General features: G+C 43.8%; 1 protein-coding gene across 2 annotated transcripts in view; it reads left to right on the forward strand.

Annotated features, from left to right (window-relative positions):
• Nucleotides 1–3,830: 3,830 nt before the first annotated feature.
• Nucleotides 3,831–18,566, forward strand: part of LOC139535874 (RNA-binding motif, single-stranded-interacting protein 2-like) — a 66,059-nt gene continuing 51,323 nt past the window's right edge. The window contains exon 1 of one of the 2 annotated variants that reach the window (XM_071335755.1): nt 3,831–4,008. In XM_071335755.1, the coding sequence (XP_071191856.1) occupies nt 3,937–4,008 (72 nt within the window). In that variant the 5' untranslated portion in view covers nt 3,831–3,936. The remainder of the gene's footprint in view (nt 4,009–18,566) is intronic. The other variant, XM_071335756.1, reaches the window with a different exon arrangement.

Genomic DNA, 18,566 nt, shown 5'->3' on the forward strand with positions numbered 1-18,566 from the left:
ATTCTAGGCAAAAAAGCTAAGCTCCATCCTTCATTGAGACAGATGGGTTATTCATTAGTGGGGGTGCGGGTCAGCTGTTTGTTCACCCGCACCCACCCGCAAATGCTAATAACCCATCCGCAACCACCCCGACTATATGTGATGAAGTGAAATCTGAGGCATGCACCCAACCCTAACCTGCAAATATAGAAAATGCACTATAGGCTAAAGTAAAAGACGGCAGAAGGATTTTTTGACAGGAGGTGCAGGATTTTTTGACAGGAGGTGCAGGATTGGATTTTTTGACAGGAGGTGCAGGATTTTTTGACAGGAGGTGCAGGATTTTTTGACAGGAGGTGCAGGACTTTTTGACAGGAGGTGCAGGATTTTTTGACAGGAGGTGCAGGACTTTTTGACAGGAGGTGCAGGATTTTGTTGTTGCCTGATTTAGATATGTCTCTCTTTTCTCATGTTGCCCTAGAAGACTAAATAAACCCTTGCTCAACAGAATGATGTCATAGATCGATAGAATGAGTGCTTTAATTTATTTGACAACTGTAAGTTTTCTCTGTCGTCTTTTGCCGAGCGAAGACATTAAGGGACTGGGGAGAAAATACAATAAAGCAACAACAACAAAAAACTGAAAAGATTTTCTGTGCAAAATGTCTGAATGACATCAGTTTGACCGGTTGTAAGGGAAAAGAAAGCTGTGAAAACTACGTGTTTTGATGAGATTTCAGTTGGGCGTCCATGCATATTTTATGTGGTTGAAGTACTATCAGCTTTTATAATTAAGACAGCACCTCTACAGATGGTATCTAACTGAGCATTGAATTCTCTGAAGACGCAGAAAGAAGTCCTTGTTCCCAAGTCCAAATTTTGCCTACATTTTACTGCAAGAAGTGCTTAATTCTGCAGGAGTTATTATTAAGGCTATGTGAGAGGTTATAGACCTACAGTCAGTGTCCAGATTTCAGTTTCCATTTAACCCATCTAAACAGTAGGCTACAGTTCCCTTGACATGCCATGGGCCTATTTGAAGTCCCGTCTTGTGACTGTCGAATTTGTACAGCACCTCACAAGGGCTCCCGACTGGCACAGTGGTCTAAGGCACTGCATCTCAGTGCTAGAGGCATCACTACAGACCCAGGTTTGATTCCAGGCTGTATCACAACCGGTTGTAATTGGGAGTACCATAGGGCGACACACAATTAGTCTGGGTTTGGCCGGTGTAGGCCGTCATTGTAAATAAGCATTTGTTCTTTACTGACTTGTCTAGTTAAATAAAGGTCAACTACAAATCACACACAAAGATACATGATACATAACGTAGCCAGCACTGCTTTTATCACCTCACCAAATTTTTTCCAAACATTACTTTTCTGACTCTCCCTTCTCTTTATTGTCAACTCTGCTTTCGCAACTTTTGTATTATTTAATTAAACTTCGACAATGTCCATTTTGCCTCTGTGGATTCCCAATGCCCATTCCCAAAAGCATTGTTTGGCGATTGGCTGTGTTGGTTATTTGGCGCACGTACAGTTAAGCCCTAAAGCTTAGGCTTATGCATCAATGTAGCCTATATGAATTGCACAAGAATGATACATTTATGGATTTTTGAAGGTATTGTTTTTCTTTATTTAATAACCCTAAACCCGTCCGGCCCGCAGATATAACCGTGGGAACTGTGGGTTATGAGTCAACCCGCACATCACTATTGTTCATAACAAAACCCTTTGATATTGCCAACCACATTAATCCCTTTTTTGTTGACAAGATTAGCAAACTTAGGCATGACATCCAAACAACAAACCCTGAGCCTTCATGTCACCAAATAATGAAAGAAATGCAATGCAATGCACTGTACGCTGATGCGACTCAACTGATACAAATCAGCTATGAATGTAAAATGCATAACTGGCACCCTTAACATAGAGCTCCAGTCAGTTTTACAATGGGTAACTAGCAGTAGGCTGGTGCTAAATATCTCACTCACTCAACCCTAAACGTCATCTAGATCTATTACTGAATAATGTGGCGGTTGAGCAAGCTGAGGAGACTGCTGGGTGTAACCCTAGATAGCAAGCTGTCATGGTCAAAACATATAGACTCAATGGTTGCTAAATTAGGAAGAAGTCAGTCCATGATAAGGTGTTGCTCAACTTTCTTCACATCTAAATCCACCAGGCAGGTTCTACAGGCCCTAGTTTTGTCACACCTGGACTACTGCCTAGTTGTGTGGTCATGTGTGGCAAAGAAGGACATAGGAAAATTGCAGTTGGTCCAGAACAGAGCAGCAGGTATTGCACTTAGATGTACATGGAGAGCGAATGTCAGGGGTATGCAGGTCAGTCTCTCCTGGCTGAAAGTTGAGAAGAGATTGACTACATCACTATTGGTCTTTGTGCGAGGTGTTGATGGATTAAAGGTACCGAACTGTCTGTTCAAGCAGTTAGCACACAGTCCAGATACTCATCAGTACCACACAAGACATGCAGCCAGAGGTCTCTTCACAGTCCCCAGGTCCAGAACAAAGGCTGGGAAACACAGAGTTAAATAAAGCCATGACTAAATGGAACTCTGCCACCCCAGGAAACTCAAGCTAGCAATAAAACTAGATTAAAAAAACTGATAAAAGAACACCTTATGGCACGACGAGGACTGTGAAGAGATAGACATTTGTATATATTTTGTATTTGTATTTTGCATTGAATTGTATTATGTAGTGTTATGTATATTATGCATTGTATGTATTTTATTTGTTGTGCTTTGTTTCCTGTTCGGACCCCAGGATCCTTATAAAATACTAAATAATACAAAATGTATCTCTCACTTGTGCACACACTTTCATAAACTCACACACATACACATATACACTATACAAACACACAGACAATACTTGGGCACCTTAGAGGTAATCCATTTGGATTTACGAGTCAAAACACTGGGATAGGAGGGGGTTGCTTAGCGACGGGCCTGTTGCTGTCCAAACAATGTTAGCATCGTCAAAACGACTGGCTGTGCCAGACCGGGGTTTTGCTGAGTGCAACAATGTCACTTGTGTTGTGAGTCCCCGTCTGCAACCAGTCAGTGGTACGCTCCAACCCAACAGCCGTCAGGCAGACAGACTTAGCCTACATCTGAGACACAGACACAGTGACACACTCTCGCTCACACACACTAGGCTATGCATGCACTCATACACACATGCAAGCATATTTTTTATTTTATTTAACCTTTATTTTAAAAGGGGTGTTATACTGAGACCAATGTCTCTTTTACAGATGAGCCCTGAATTACATAAATTACAGAAAATAGACACATCAAAAGATAAATACAAAATGCAAGCAGGAAGAAGAACACGGTCATAAAAAAAACATATTCATCAGTAATAAGGTCCTCAATCAGCTTTCTGAATTGCCCAAGATAATTGCCACGGCTGCGGGAAGATGTTTAGGGGTGGTGGTACTGTCTTATTCTTCTCTGTTCTGCTGACCAGTATTTTGCACTGTTCATACAGGAGTAATAAAGGCCTAGTGCACTCTTTTGGTGGGATAAAAAATATATATATTATACTTTTTTTCTCTGATTTATCAGGGGGTGCTGCAGCACCATCAGCAACCCTCCAGCACCATCAGCAACACTCCATCCTGCGCCTATGCACCTTGTACTTAGCCCTAAACTATATTTTCAGAGTAGCTTCCCCAACATAGCCCTACAGTCTTTATGTTTCGTTCATTCAGTAACCGTTCCATCTTATGTTTCGTTTATCAGTAACCGTTCCATAGGCTCGGTTGGGTTTGGCGCGCTAGGACCCAGACGTGTGAAAAAGCACCGCTTGGCCGCGGCAGCAGCATTGGCGGCAGCGGGACTTGCATCGCTCCCAAGCTTCCCGAGCTGCTGACGTCAGCTGGCAGCCTGGGCTGTACTCGCCGCACTGGACATAGAGCCGAGAAAATGCTGCTCTCCGTACCGCCAAGGGCAGATATCAATCCATACATCGGCTATAACAGCAGAAACAGCAAAAAGGTAAACCCTTTCAGGATTTTCTGTTTTTCTTGCGCTCTCGGTCACCCAGTAGGGCATTACGCCCCCGTATCAGTCGCGACAGAAACATATGTAGAGCATGACAGTAGTTTATACAGTGTCCTTGAAAAACAAAGTCTACAAAATAAACTTAAGTCTTTGTAGAGAAAATTGTGGCTCACTATTCTGCACCCCCACAGTGGTATGTGTAAAAACGGCTATTCGATGGTCTGGGCATCTATGCATCCTTTATGTATTTTTAATTTCCTATATGGGAGTTACACCGTAGAGAGAAAGGATGTCGATATGATTATGTTCAGTCAGAAAAAGTCAATAGTGGATACAAACTTTTATGAGTAACTACCATATTGGGACAGTGTTGAGCGAATGTGCATAAATGTGACTCCCGAATAGGTGGGGGCGGGGAGCAGAAGAGGGACAAGGAGAATGTGTTATTCAGTGGAGCTTTAACTGATTTCAGTCTCATTTTCAGCATGGTTGTCAATGAACAGTGATACCAATAGTGTAAAATCAAGTATCCATTGTCTACGCAACCGCGTTAGTTTGGCAAAGTATTTTTCTTTTTTTAAATGAAAGGCACAGATGCCCCACCCCTTGAAAAACCCCACCATTGTGACGATGCTTACTTTTCCCATATTATGAATAGCAAAATAACAGTTATATTACATTTATTATACTGAGTCGTTGTAGCCAACAATAATCAATCTGCAACTGAAACGTTACAAATCATATCAGGGTTTTGACATTATGAACCGTTGTAATATAAAATATATACATTGTACCACGAATGCAAGAGTGAAAATAGCCTAACTATTAACTAGATATTACAATGTTATTACAACATACAGCACCAGTCAAAAGTTTGGACACACCTACTCATTCAAGGGTTTTTCTTTATTTTTACTATTTTGTACATTGTAGAATAATAGTGAAGACATCAAAACTATGAAATAACACATATGGAATCATGTAGTAACCAAAAATGTGTTAAACAAATCAAAATATATTTGAGATTCTTCAAAGTAGCCACCATTTTCCTTGATGACAGCTTTGCACACTCTTGGCATTCTCTCAACTAGGTTCACCTGGAATGCTTTTCCAACTTGAAGGAGTTCCCACATATGCTGAGCACTTGTTGGCTGCTTTTCCTTTACTCTGAGGTCCAACTCATCCCAAACCATCTCAAATGGGTTGAGGTCAAGTGATTGTGGAGGCCAGGTCATCTGATGCAGCACTTCATCACTCTCCTTCTTGGTCAAATAGCCCTACTAGCATAAATGTTGCGTTCAAAAGAAACACAATACAAGATCAAAGCCAAAGCTATTGGGTTCTATTAATGCAACACCTAAAATATTTGATAAATTATGCTGTAGTCAGAATCGTTTCGTTACAAATTGGCGAGAGAGAAATGCAATCATGTGTTTTAATAGTTGTTCTGATGAAGTGACAGATCACCATCATTTACAGCATTTTAGTCTCTCTGGAATATGATTATAGCCTATGCCTACATTAGAGCTTGTCACGCCCTGACCATAGAGAGCCGTTTATTCTCTATGTTGGTTAGGTCGGGGTGTGACTAGGGTGGGTCATCTAGGTAATTATATTTCTATGTTGGCCTGGTATGGTTCCAATCAGAGGCAGCTGTTTATCGTTGTCTCTGATTGGGGATCATATTTAGGCAGCCATTTCCCCTTTGTGCTTTGTGGGATCTTGTCTATGTTGCCTGTTAGCCCTATTGTTCGCTTCACGTTTTGTTTTGAGATTTATTGTTTTTGTTTTGCTGTGAGTTTCACCTAGAAATAAAAAGATGTGGAACCCAGATCACGCTGTGCTTTGGTCCACTCATTATAACGATCGTGACAGAGCTATGCAATTAATCTAATATTAATGTCTTGACATGATTTCAAATGGAACTTGATATTGTAAGGTGTTTTATTTAACTTAACTAAATTACTATTAAGATGTACAGTGGGGTCTGAAATTATTGACAACCTTGATAAAGATGAGCAATAATGACTTACTGAAATAAATAATTAAAATACTGAGCTATATTGTATGCAAAACAAATTGGGAAATTATATTATTTTATACTAATACAATTGCACAGAAAACAAGATTTTGTTTAACAACTAATATTTTTCTTTCTAAAAAAGGTAGGGGTCAAAATCATTGACACCCCTCAAGATTCTTATAAATAAAATAGTCAAAACGTTTGTGTTTAGTCCCATATTCCTAGCACAAAATGACTACATCAAGCTTGTGACTCTACAAGCTTGTTGGATGCATTTGCAGTTTGTTTTGGTTGTGTTTCAGATTATTTTGTGCTCGATAGTTATGAATGGTAAATAATGTATTGTGTCATTTGAGTTACTTTTATTGTAAATAAGAATAGAATATGTTTCTAAACACTTCTACATTAATGTGGATGTTACCATGATTACGGATTATCCTGAATGAATAGTAAATAATTGAGAGTGAGAAAGTTACAGAGGATCAAAGATCATACCCACAAGACACGCTAATCTCCCTGTTATTGGTAATGGCATGTCTTGGGGGTATGATCTTTGATACAAATTGTTTTATTGTATTATTTTGATCGTGCAATATAGCTGAGTATTTAAATTATTTTAGTTATTGCTCATCTTTATCAAGGGTGTCAAGCATTTCGGACCCCACTGTATTTCCTCAACGTTTCTAATTCTGCACATTTCAGGGTTGGTTATGTGGCTCTTGGATGCTTTTACACATAGTCTTTTTACTGTAAAAACTAGTGATGCACCGATATGACATTTTTGGCTGATAATAATATCCAATATTTTCCTTGCCAACAAAAAAAACGTTTTTTTTGCGGCCTTTTAAGCGTTCTAGTACAGTTAAATAGTTAACACACACACATGGACGCAGAGGTCTAAGGCACTGCATTTCAGTGCAAGAGGCATCACTACAGTCCCTGGTTCGAATCCAGGCTGTATCACATCCGGCCGTGATTGGGAGTCCCATAGGGCGGCGCACAATTGGCCCAGCGTCGTCTGGATTTGGCAGGGGTAGGCCGGCATTGTAAATAAGAATTAGTTCTTAACTGTCTTGTCTAGTTAAATAAAGGTTACACACATACACCACACTGACCAAAATTTTATTTTGTTGGCATTTCCGTATGTCCCTATTACTAGTAAAACATAATCAAAACCTTTTTCTTTCACTTACTTGCTGTGCTGTTTCGTTGTTCATTTTTTCAGTCGTTTCATTCTCAACCAGGATTTCTATGGAACGCCGTTTGCGTCTTTGCGTGTCAAAATACACGTCAAATAACACTATTTGATGTTTCAAATAACACTATTTGACGTGTCAAAAAACACTATTCGACGTGTCAAATAAGCTTGTTGACCAATCAGGACCTGAATATGACTGCACGTCACATAATAAATTAACGCGTTCATAATTTTTTAAACGTAGTTATTACACATTGATTGCACTATCACTCGTATTTCATATGTCACAACGATTCATCGATACGTATGCTATGATGCTGGTAAAGTTGTCTCGCGCTGTCACAGCCGTCGAAAGAACTGGACCAAAGCGCAGCGTGGTGAGCGTACATATTCCTTTTATTTTGAATGACGCCGACAAAACAATAAACAATACAAAAACGACCGTGAAGCTTAAGGGCTATGTGCCACAAACAAAGTTAACTTCCCACACTGAAAGGAGGGAAAAGGGCTACCTAAGTATGGTCCCAATCAGAGACAACGATAGACAGCTGTCCCTGATTGAGAACCATACCCGGCCAAAACATAGAAATACAAAATCATAGAAAAACAAAACATAGAATGCCCACCCCAAATCAGACATAAAAAGTCTCTCTAAGGTCAGGGTGTGACAGTACTCCCCCCCCCCCCCCCCCCAAAGGTGCGGACTCCGGCCGCAAAACCTGAACCTATAGGGGAGGGTCCTGGTGGGCATCTATCCGCGGTGGCGGCTCAGGTGCGGGACACAGACCCCGCTCCACCACTGGCTCACCCCACTTTGGTGGCACCTCTGGTGTGGGGACCCTCGTCGCCGACCCCGGACTGGGCACCCTCGCTGCGGGCCCCGGACTGTGCACCCTCGTTGCGGGCCCCGGACTGGGCACCCTCGTAGCGGGCCCCGGACTGGGCACCCTCGCTGCGGGCCCCGGACTGGGCACCCTAGCTGCGGGTCCCGGACTGGGCACCCTCGCTGCGGGCCCCGGACTGGGAACCCTCGCTGCGGGCCCCGGACTGGGCACCCTCGTTGCGGGCCCCGGACTGGAGACCGTCGCTGGAGGCTCCGGACTGGAGACCGTCGCTGGAGGCTCCGGACTGGAGACCGTCGCTGGAGACTCCGGACTGGAGACCGTCCCTGGTGGCTCCGGACTGGAAACCGTCGCTGGAGGCTCTGGACTGGAGGCCGTCGCTGGAGGCACCGGACTGGAGGCCGTCGCTGGAGGCTCCGGACCGGAGGCCGTCGCTGGAGGCTCCGGACCGGAGGCCGTCGCTGGAGGCTCCGGACCGGAGACCGTCGCTGGAGGCTTCGTGCCATGGATCGTCATTGGAGGCTTCGTGCCATGGATCATCACTGGAGGCTTCTTGCCATGGATCATCACTGGAGTGAGGAGACGTATGGGCAGTCTGGTACGTGGAGCTGCCACAGGGCTCACCAGGCTGGGGAGACATACAGGAGGCCTGGTTCTGGCAGCAGGCACAGGACTCACCAGGCTGGGGAGACATACTGGAGGCTTGGTTCTTGGAGCTGGCACCGGAAACACTGGGCCGTGGAGGCGCACAGGAGGTCTCGAGCGCAGAGCTGGCACAATCCGTTCTGGCTGGATGCCCACTTCCACCCGGCAAATGCGGGACGCTGGCACAGAGGACACCGGCCTGTGAATGCTCACTCGAGACACCGTGCGCATCACCCCATAACACGGTGCGTGACCAGTCACATGCTCCCCACGGTAAGCACGGGGAGTTGGCTCAGGTCTATAACCTGACTCTGCCAATCTCCCCGTGTGCCACGTGTGATACTCCCCAGCCTGCCTCCAGGGTCCCTTACCGTCCAGGATCTCCTCCCATGTCCAGGAGTCCCTTTCACCACGCTGCCTCTCGTGCCTGCTTCGCTGACTTGTCTCCTCATATCGCCGCGGCTCTGCCTTAGCTGCCTCCATTTCCTCCCTTGGACGGTGATACTCTCCAGCCTGCCTCCAGTGTCCCTTACCGTCCAGGATCTTCCATGTCCAGGAGTCCCTATCACCAAGCTGCTTGGTCCTTTGGTGGTGGGAAGTTCTGTCACGGCCGTCGAAAGAACTCGACCAAAGCGCAGCGTGGTGAGCGTACATATTCCTTTTATTTTGAATGACGCCGACAAAACAATAAACAATACAAAAACGACCGTGAAGCTTAATGGCTATGGGCCACAAACAAAGTTAACTTCCCCCACTGAAAGGAGGGAAAAGGGCTACCTAAGTATGTATGGTTCCCAATCAGAGACAACGATAGACACCTGTCCCTGATTGAGAACCATACCCGGCCAATAAAAGTATGTAATTGACAGTGAATCAAATGAATGCAAATAGAAGATTTATGCCATAATTGAATAGATCATGCTAAACGAGGTTGGAATGTTGTTATATAAAATCAACAAAAGACAATAATTTGTTAATTTGACAAAAATCTGTTGAAATTTCACTGGATGTATTATATTTTAGAATTGAATTGGGGGCGTACTTATTTCACTGTACAGAGGTACCTATGGATTGTGGATCAATGACATGGAGTATCAGTCTACTCTGTGACACCCAGAGAGCATTAGCATCGTTGCTCTTATTGCAGGACTCTGAAACAACTGTAAATTGAGCCACATTTATTGTCAACCTATGTGTATTGAACACTATTCCCGAGGAAAAACAATACTGCGTGGATGTTTTGGAGTCTGATAACTCTGAGGAGGACGTTGGGAAAAAATTTAGTAGACTGGGACCCCATTTCATTGATCCCCGATCCTTAGGTAAAGCGGTACAGTGCAATATGAATGTCAATACACACAATAGGCTGACTTGGGAGGTGATTTCACACAGTCACAGAAACGCGATAAGAGCTACAATGCTAATATTTGCGTAAACTCTTCACAGTTGTGTTCTGTGGGTGTCACCGAGTAGACTGATATCCCATTTCATTGCTTCACATTCCGACCTTGTTTAACATTATCCAGTCTAAATATGGCATGATTCCACCAATTGTAACCTTCTGCATCACTTTCAAATAGTTACTTTTATTTTGAAGGCAAACTGCAAATTCCACTATTGTGCCTATTCCTTATTGTGGCTAGCTTCACAACACATAACCCGGTCCGGTCGAGCCTCAGTAGACAGATGAAGCTAGCTGGCTGCTTATAACGTTAGCTTTGGGCAACAGGGTTAAGTAGCTGGCTAACTATTTATTTTCATGAACTGAAGTTCAATTTCAGTAGGCAAACAACAGTGGCTACCTAGCTAATACTTACTCACAAGGATTCCTAAATCATTGCTAAGAATAATGCAAATGACTGCAGTTTCTACTCGTTATTATTTTCAGGCTGGTTGTATTGGGGCTAGCTAGGTACCAAGCTAAAGCTAGCTAGCTACCCCAGAAGTTGCGGTCACCAACCTGGTATTGTAAACACATCATTTGTGGTCGGTGTTTGCTTGTTTGCAGACGTTTTTGTACAGCTTTGACAGTGCTACTGATAGTAGTGGTGGCGCTTGGCTTGCACGTGCAAATTCAGAACACACAACATTCTACAATAAAACTGTGTTATTTGACGTGTCAAATTAAAAGCTTATTTAACGGGTCCAATAGTGTTATTTGAAGCGTCAAATAGTGTTATTTGATGTGTATCTTTTTGGAAACGCAACGACCCAAACGGCGTTCCATAGTATGTATGTCGTGAAGCTAATAGCAGTGACGCTATTACTGTGTAACTCCGGTAGGGCAACATCTGAAAAATAGTGCACTTGGTAGTATGTACCGGTGCTCGACCAGTCGACGCAAGCCAACATCATCCACGACAGATAATGGTTGATTGTCAAGGGCAATGAATTCCATTATTGTATTTTTCCTTTGAGTTGTCTCGCTGAAATTTTCTTACTCTTTCGAATGACTGCTCGATCCACACAGCAGACATTGTGGGCTAGGTTAGGAATGCTGTGTTGCACGTGTAGTGCAACATTTTACGTGGCGTGATTACGCCATGTACCTACGTTATATAGGTATGCATGGTAGCTTTGACATCGGTTTTGCACATTGGCGTTAAACTATACATCAAATCAAATCAAACTTTATTTGCCACATGCGCTGAATACAACAAGTGTAGACTTTACCGTGAAATGCTTACTTACAAGCCCTTAACCAACAGTGCAGTTCAAGAAGAAGAAAATATTTACCAAGTAGGCTAAAATAAAAAGTAATAATAATAAGTAACACAATAAGAATAACAATAACGAGGCTATATACAGGGGGCACCAGTACCGAGTCAGTGTGCAGGGGGTACAGGCTAGTTGAGGTAATCTGTAGATGTAGGTGGGGGTGAAGTGATTATGCATAGGTAACAGACAAACAGAGAGTAGCAGCAGTGTACAAGGTGGGGGGGTCCATGTAAATGGGCCTGTGGCGATTTTTATGAATTGTTCAGCAGTCTAATGGCTTGGGGGTAGAAGTTGTTGAGGAGCCTTTTGGTCCTAGACATGGCGCTCCAGTACCGCTTGCCGGCGGTAGCAGAGAAAACAGTCTATGACTTGGGTGACTGGAGTCTCTGACAATTTTATGGGCTTTGCTCTGACACCGCCTATTATATACAGTTGAAGTCGGAAGTTTACACACACCTTAGCCAAGTACATTTAAACTCAGTTTTTCACAATTCTTGACATTTAATCCTAGTAAAAAAAATGTCCTGTGTTAGGTCAGTTAGGATCACCACTTTATTTTAAGACTATGAAATGTCAGAATAAATGTAGAGAGAATGATTTATTTCAGCTTTTATTTCTTTCATCACATTCCCAGTGGGTCAGAAGTTTACATACACTCAATTAGTATTTGGTAGCATTGACTTTAAATTGTTTAACTTGGGTTAAACGTTTCGGGTAGCTTTCCAAAGCTTCCCACAATAAGTTGGGTGAATTTTGGCCCACTCCTCCTGACAGAGCTGGTCTAACTGAGTCAGGTTTGTAGGCCTCCTTGCTCACACACGGTTTTCAGTTCTGCCCACAAATTTTCTGTAGGATTGAGGTCAGGGCTTTGTGATGGCCACTCCAATACCTTGACTTTGTTGTCCTTAAGCCATTTTTCCACAACTTTGGAAGTATGCTTGAGGTCATTGTCCATTTGGAAGACCCATTTGCGACCAAGCTTTAACTTCTTGACTGATGTCTTGAGATGTTGCTTCAATATATCCACATAATTTTCCTACCTCATGATACCATCTATTTTGTGAAGTGCACCAGTCCCTCCTGCAGCAAAGCACCCCCACAACATGATGCTGCCATCCCCGTGCTTCACGGTTGGGATGGTGTTCTTCGGCTTGCAAGCCTCCCCCTTTTTCCTCCAAACATAACTATGGTCATTATGGCCAAACAGTACTATATTTGTTTCATCAGACCAGAGGACATTTCTCCAAAAAGTATGATCTTTGTCCCCATGTGCAATTGCAAACCGTAGTCTGGCTTCTTTATGGCGGTTTTGGAGCAGTGGCTTCTTCCTTGCTTAGCGGCCTTTCAAGTTATCTCGATATAGGACTCGTTTTACTCTGGTTATAGATACTTTTGTACCTGTTTCCTCCAGCATCATCACAAGGTCCTTTGCTGTTGTTCTAGGATTGATTTGCACTTTTCGCACCAAAGTACGTTAATCTCTAGGAAACAGAACACGTCTCCTTCCTGAGCGGTATGGTGGCTGCGTGGTCCCATGTTGTTTATACTTGCGTACTATTGTTTGTACAGATGAACGTGGTACCTTCAGGCGTTTGGAAATTACTCCCAAGGATGAACCAGACTTGTGGAGGCCTACAATTCTTTTTCTGAGGTCTTGGCTAATTTCTATTGATTTTTCTATGATGTCAAGCAAAGAGGCACTGAGTTTGAAGGTAGGCCTTGAAACACATCCACAGGTACACCTCCAAATGACTCAAATGATGTCAATCAGAAGCTTCTAAAGCCATGACATCATTTTCTGGAATTTTTCAAGCTGTTTAAATGCACAGTCAACTTAGTGTATATAAACTTCTGACCTACTGGAATTGTGATACAGTGAATTATAAGTGAAATAATCTTTCTGTAAACAATTGTTGGAAACATTACTTGTATCATGCACAAAGTAGATATCCTAACCGACTTGCCAAAACTACAGTTTGTTAACAAGAAATTTGTGGAGTGGTTGAAAAGCGAGTTTTAATGACTCCAACCTAAATGTATGTAAACCTCCGACTTCAATTGTAGGTCCTGGATGGCAGGAATCTTGGCCCCAGTAATGTACTGGGACGTTCGCACTACCCTCTGTAGCGCCTTACTGTCAGATGCCGAGCAGTTGCCATACCAGGAGGTGATGCAACCGGTCAGGATGCTCTCGATGGTGCAGCTGTAGAACCTTTTGAGGATCTGGGGGCCCGAGCCAAATCTTTTCAGTCTCCTGAGGTTTTGTCATGCCCTCTTCATGACTGTCTTGGTATGTTTGGACCATGATAGTTTGTTAGTGATGTGGACGCCAAGGAACTTGTTAAAAGGCGCGCCTGTTTGGTCCGCCTTTTCCTGTAGTCCACGATCAGCTCCTTTGTCTTGCTCACATTGAGGGAGAGGTTGTTGTCCTGGCAGTGTGGACTACACTGACCTCCTCCCTATAGGCCATCTCATCATTTTCGATGATCAGGCCTACCACTGTTGTGTCGTCAGCAAACTTAATGATGGTGTTGGAGTCGTGTTTGGCCACATGGTCGTGGGTGAACAGGGAATACAGGAGGGGACTAAGTACACCCCCCTGAGGGGCCCTAGTGTTAAGGATCAGCGTGGCAGACGTGTTGTTGCCTACTCTTACCACCTGGGGGCGGCCCGTCAGCAAGTCCAGGATCCAGTTGCAGAGTTAGGTGTTTAGTCCCAGAGTCCTTAGCTTAGTGATGAGCTTTGTGGGCACTATGGTGTTGAACGCTGAGCTGTAGTCGATGAACAGCATTCTCACATAGGTGTTCCTTTTGTCCAGGTGAGAAAGGGCAGTGTGGAGTGCGATTGAGATTGCGTCATCTGTGGATCTGTTGGGGTGATATGTGAATTGGAGTGGGTCTAGGGTGTCCGGGAGGATGCTGTTGATGTGAGCCATGACCAACCTTTCAAAGCACTTCATTGCTACCGACGTGAGTGCCACGAGGCGGTAACCATCTAGGCAGGTTACCTTCGCTTCCTTGGGCACAGGGACTATGGTGGTCTGCTTGAAACGTGTGGGTATTACGGACTCGGTCAGGGACAGGTTGAAAATGTCAGTGAAGATACTTGACAGTTTGTCCGCGCATGCTTTGAGTACACGTCCTGGTAATCCGTCTGGCCCAGCGGCTTTGTGAATGTTGACCTGTTTAAAGGTTTTGTTCACATCGGCTACTGAGAGCGTTATCACACAGTCATCCAGAACAGCTGGTACTCTCGTGCATGCTTCAGTGTTGCTTGCCTTGAAGCGAGCATAAAAGGCATTTAGCTCATCTGGTAGGCTCGCTTCACTGGGCAGCTCGCTTCACTGGGAAGCTCACGTCTGGGTTTCCCTTTGTAGTCCGTAATAGTTTTCAAGCCCTGCCTCATCGGGCCGATACCGATGTTGGCATTTTTAGCTAATATCTGCTGATTCCGATATGTTCACTGATTTAAAGTGCATCCCTAGTAAAAACACAACACAACAGGGAAAACTCACATTATTGAATTACTGATTTTATATGAATATATTTGCAGTGTAAAATGTGGCCTGTCTGTCGTTAATTTGCCTGTGTTGCTTGCTTGCCAAAAGGTATTTGAGTAGTTTTTGACATCCCCTCCAAGCCTCTCTGTCCTGTTGTGCAGGTCTGTCTGTGGCTGTTGTGTTTACCTTTCCTCTATGAGAGCCTGAGGTCATTTGATTTGCTTGAAGGAGGAGGTTGTGGAGAGAGAGAGAGATGTTTACTGTTCATTTCAAATCGTTTTTTGTTTATGTTGTTTTGTGTCTTCTCACTTTTGTTTATTGTTTATTTCACTTGCTTTGGCAATGCGAACACGTTTCCCATGCCAATAAAGCCCCTTTGAATTGAATTGAGAGAGAGAGAGAGAGAGAGAGAGAGAGAGAGAGAGAGAGAGAGAGAGAGAGAGAGAGAGAGAGAGAGAGAGAGAGAGAGAGAGAGAGATATATGCAGGACAGAATGAATACCACAGACTGTGATGATGCTAATTTTAGCAGTGCATTGTCATGTTTTGACAGTTTGTCTTTCATTTATAGACAATCATGTCTGCTATATCATTTCACTAAAACTGGAAGAACTAACATGTTCAGTTATCATACAATTGGCATAATTTTGTTACTGGAGTAAGAGTATTGTGATTGAGAGATTAAGTGATTAAGTTTCCCCTTCTGGACATTCTTAATGGTTATTTTTGTCAGGAACCCATAGCACTGTCATGATATTGGAGAGCCAATGGGCAGTGTTAGAAATGGGGGGGAACCAAGGGAATTGAACCAGTGTGAACCATTGTGTATGTCAAATATATTATAATCCATTTATTGAGAGATGGAATGGAATGATGACAACAAGCCATGAGCACTTCAAGGGGAAGAAAAAAAGTATTTATTCAGTGACAGTTTGAGTTCATTGATGTTGAGATCTGAAAAATAATGGAGTAGAGAGAGAGAGAGAGAGGTGTTTCCCTTGTTTTTGTCCCTATTGTTTATTGTCTATTTCGTTTGCTTTGACAATGTAAACATAAGTTTCCCATGCCAACAAAGCCCTTTGAATTGAATTGAAAATTGATAGCGAGAGAGAGAGGAGAGAGAGAGAGAGAGAGAGAGAGAGAGAGAGAGAGAGAGAGAGAGAGAGAGAGAGAGAGAGAGAGAGAGAGAGAGAGAGAGAGAGACCGAGAATAGGAAGTTGACACTGCATTACTTTTTTTACATATTCTCAGCACTGTTCCCTCTGTACTTCATTAATACAGAGGTAGGAAGAATGCTGTCACACACACCCACACACACTGTCGTGGACCTGGAGTTCACTAAGATGTCAAGATGTCATGTGGAGAGATTTCTTACATATCACCCTCCCTCCCTCTGTTCCTCTACTTTCCCATCCTTCTCCCTCCCTCCCTCTGTTCCTCTCTACTTTCCCATCCTTCTCCCTCCCTCCCTTTGTTCCTCTCTACTTTCCCATCCTTCTCCCTCCCTCCCTCTGTTCCTCTCTACTTTCCCATCCTTCTCCCTCCCTCCCTCTGTTCCTCTCTACTTTCCCATCCTTCTCCCTCCCTCCCTCTGTTCCTCTACTTTCCCATCCTTCTCCCTCCCTCTCTCTGTTCCTCTACTTTCCCATCCTTCTCCCTCCCTCCCTCTGTTCCTCTCTACTTTCCCATCCTTCTCCCTTACTCTCTCTCTTTCGCTCCGGCTCTCTCTTTTGCTTCTCTATCTCACCCTCTCTCTCCTTCTCCCTTTCTCTCTCTCTCCCTCTTTCTCTCTTTCTCTACCTCTCTACCTGTCTGGGGTGAAAGAAGAGCTTGTTGTGTGTGTGAGGTGATTAACCAACCAGATGGCACCAGGGGTTTGGTTACTGTGGTGCCTCCAGATGCATCCGCTCCTCCTCCCCTGCCTGCCCTACTACGTAAATTCTTCTCCCAAATAAATATAATGAATGGTCAATTTGTTTTGGTCCTGTCCTGAATTTCCTGGTGGAAAATACAAAACGAGGATGCAAGTTATTCCAAAACCAAGGATCGAATGTCTTTATTCTGCTCTTTTGTATGTGCACATTTGTGTATTTCACAACCAAATTTCGTACTCAATTAATGTGACCGAATGATGATAGAATGGAAGTTGTCATTTTCAAGGTGTTAATACTGTGTATACTGGTGTTAAGTGCTAAAACCTGTGATAAAATAAAGTATACAGAAGTCATGGTGCCTTGTCTTTGTAAGAAGACACCTTTCAATATATACACATGGAGAAATTCTTAAGGTTATTTCTTTACGGTCTCATTTCAAGTGACTAAGTAAAAAAAGATATACTGTATATATATGACTAAGTATTAGAACTCAACATGAAAATAAACTTCAGCAGAAGTATTTTGAGGGAAAGATCTGTGTTTCATCCTAAGATCCCCTGAGGAGGCCTGGTGGATGTGAGGCCCTGCATGCCTTTCCTTTGAATTAATCTATTTCATACTTTCACTTTCAACCCACCAAAACCTAAGAAATATCATCAACATTAAAGGATACTAGCCCTAATGCAAACCAGGGCACTTATTTCCAGTTCTGTTTTGGCTTTCAAGTTTCTTTCTTTGATGCAGAGAGATCTGAGTTGGGTAGACATTTTTGAATCTTTAACAATATGCTCAACACAACAACAGGTGTTTGTTCGTATGTCTGAACTGCTCAGAAAATGTCTGAAATGTCTGAAATGCTCACTGTTGTGTCTCTTGTCCTGACCAGTTTGCCTTCATCCATAAAGTATTTTATTTTACTGCAAGTGTAACTGGTGAGAAATGGCTAGGTAGTTAGTGGTGCGCGCTAGTAGCATTTCAATCGGTGACGTCACTCCCTCTGAGACCTTGAAGTAGTTGTTTCCCTTTCTCTGCAAGGGCCGTTGCTTTTGTGGAGCGATAGGTAATGATGCTTCGTGGGAGGCAGTTGTTGATGTATTCAGAGGGTCCCTGGTCCGAGCCTAGGTTGGGGCAAGGAGAGGGATGGAAGACAAACTGTTACATTGATGCTGTTGACCCGGATCACTCAGTTGGGCTCTGCCCAGCTGCTGGGGTTGTTGCGGGGAAAGAAGTAGTGGTGGCTATTCAGCATGATAAATGTCCATTGGGGGCAGGGTAGATGTCTGTTGGGGGGGGGGTCTAATGGGGGAGCAGCAGGGGTTATGGAAGCGGGGATAACAGGCCGTGGCTCGGGTGGCTGAGGTCCCTGATGATTTTCTTGGCCTTCCTGCGACACCTGGTGTTGTAGTAGGTGTCCTGGAGGGCAGGCAGTAGGCACCCAACGGTACTTTCGGCTGAGCGTACCACCCTCTGTAGTGCCTTGCAGTCAGAGGCGGTGGATGTGATGGTGGCTGTGATGCAGCCCGACAGTATGCTCTCGATGGTGCTCCGTAGAACACTGTGAAGGCCCTCGGGGACAGGCCAAATTTATTCAACATCCTGAAGTTGAAGAGTCGCTTTCGTGCCTTCTTCACCACGGATTCCGTCTGGTTTGACCATTTTAGCTCCTAGGAGATGTGTACGCCGAGGAACTTGACATTTTTGACCGTCTCCACAGCGGCTTCGTTGATGAAGATGGGGGCGTGCTCAACCTGGTT

The sequence above is a fragment of the Salvelinus alpinus genome, chromosome 12 (assembly GCF_045679555.1).
Source record: "Salvelinus alpinus chromosome 12, SLU_Salpinus.1, whole genome shotgun sequence".
NCBI classification, from domain to species: domain Eukaryota; kingdom Metazoa; phylum Chordata; class Actinopteri; order Salmoniformes; family Salmonidae; genus Salvelinus; species Salvelinus alpinus.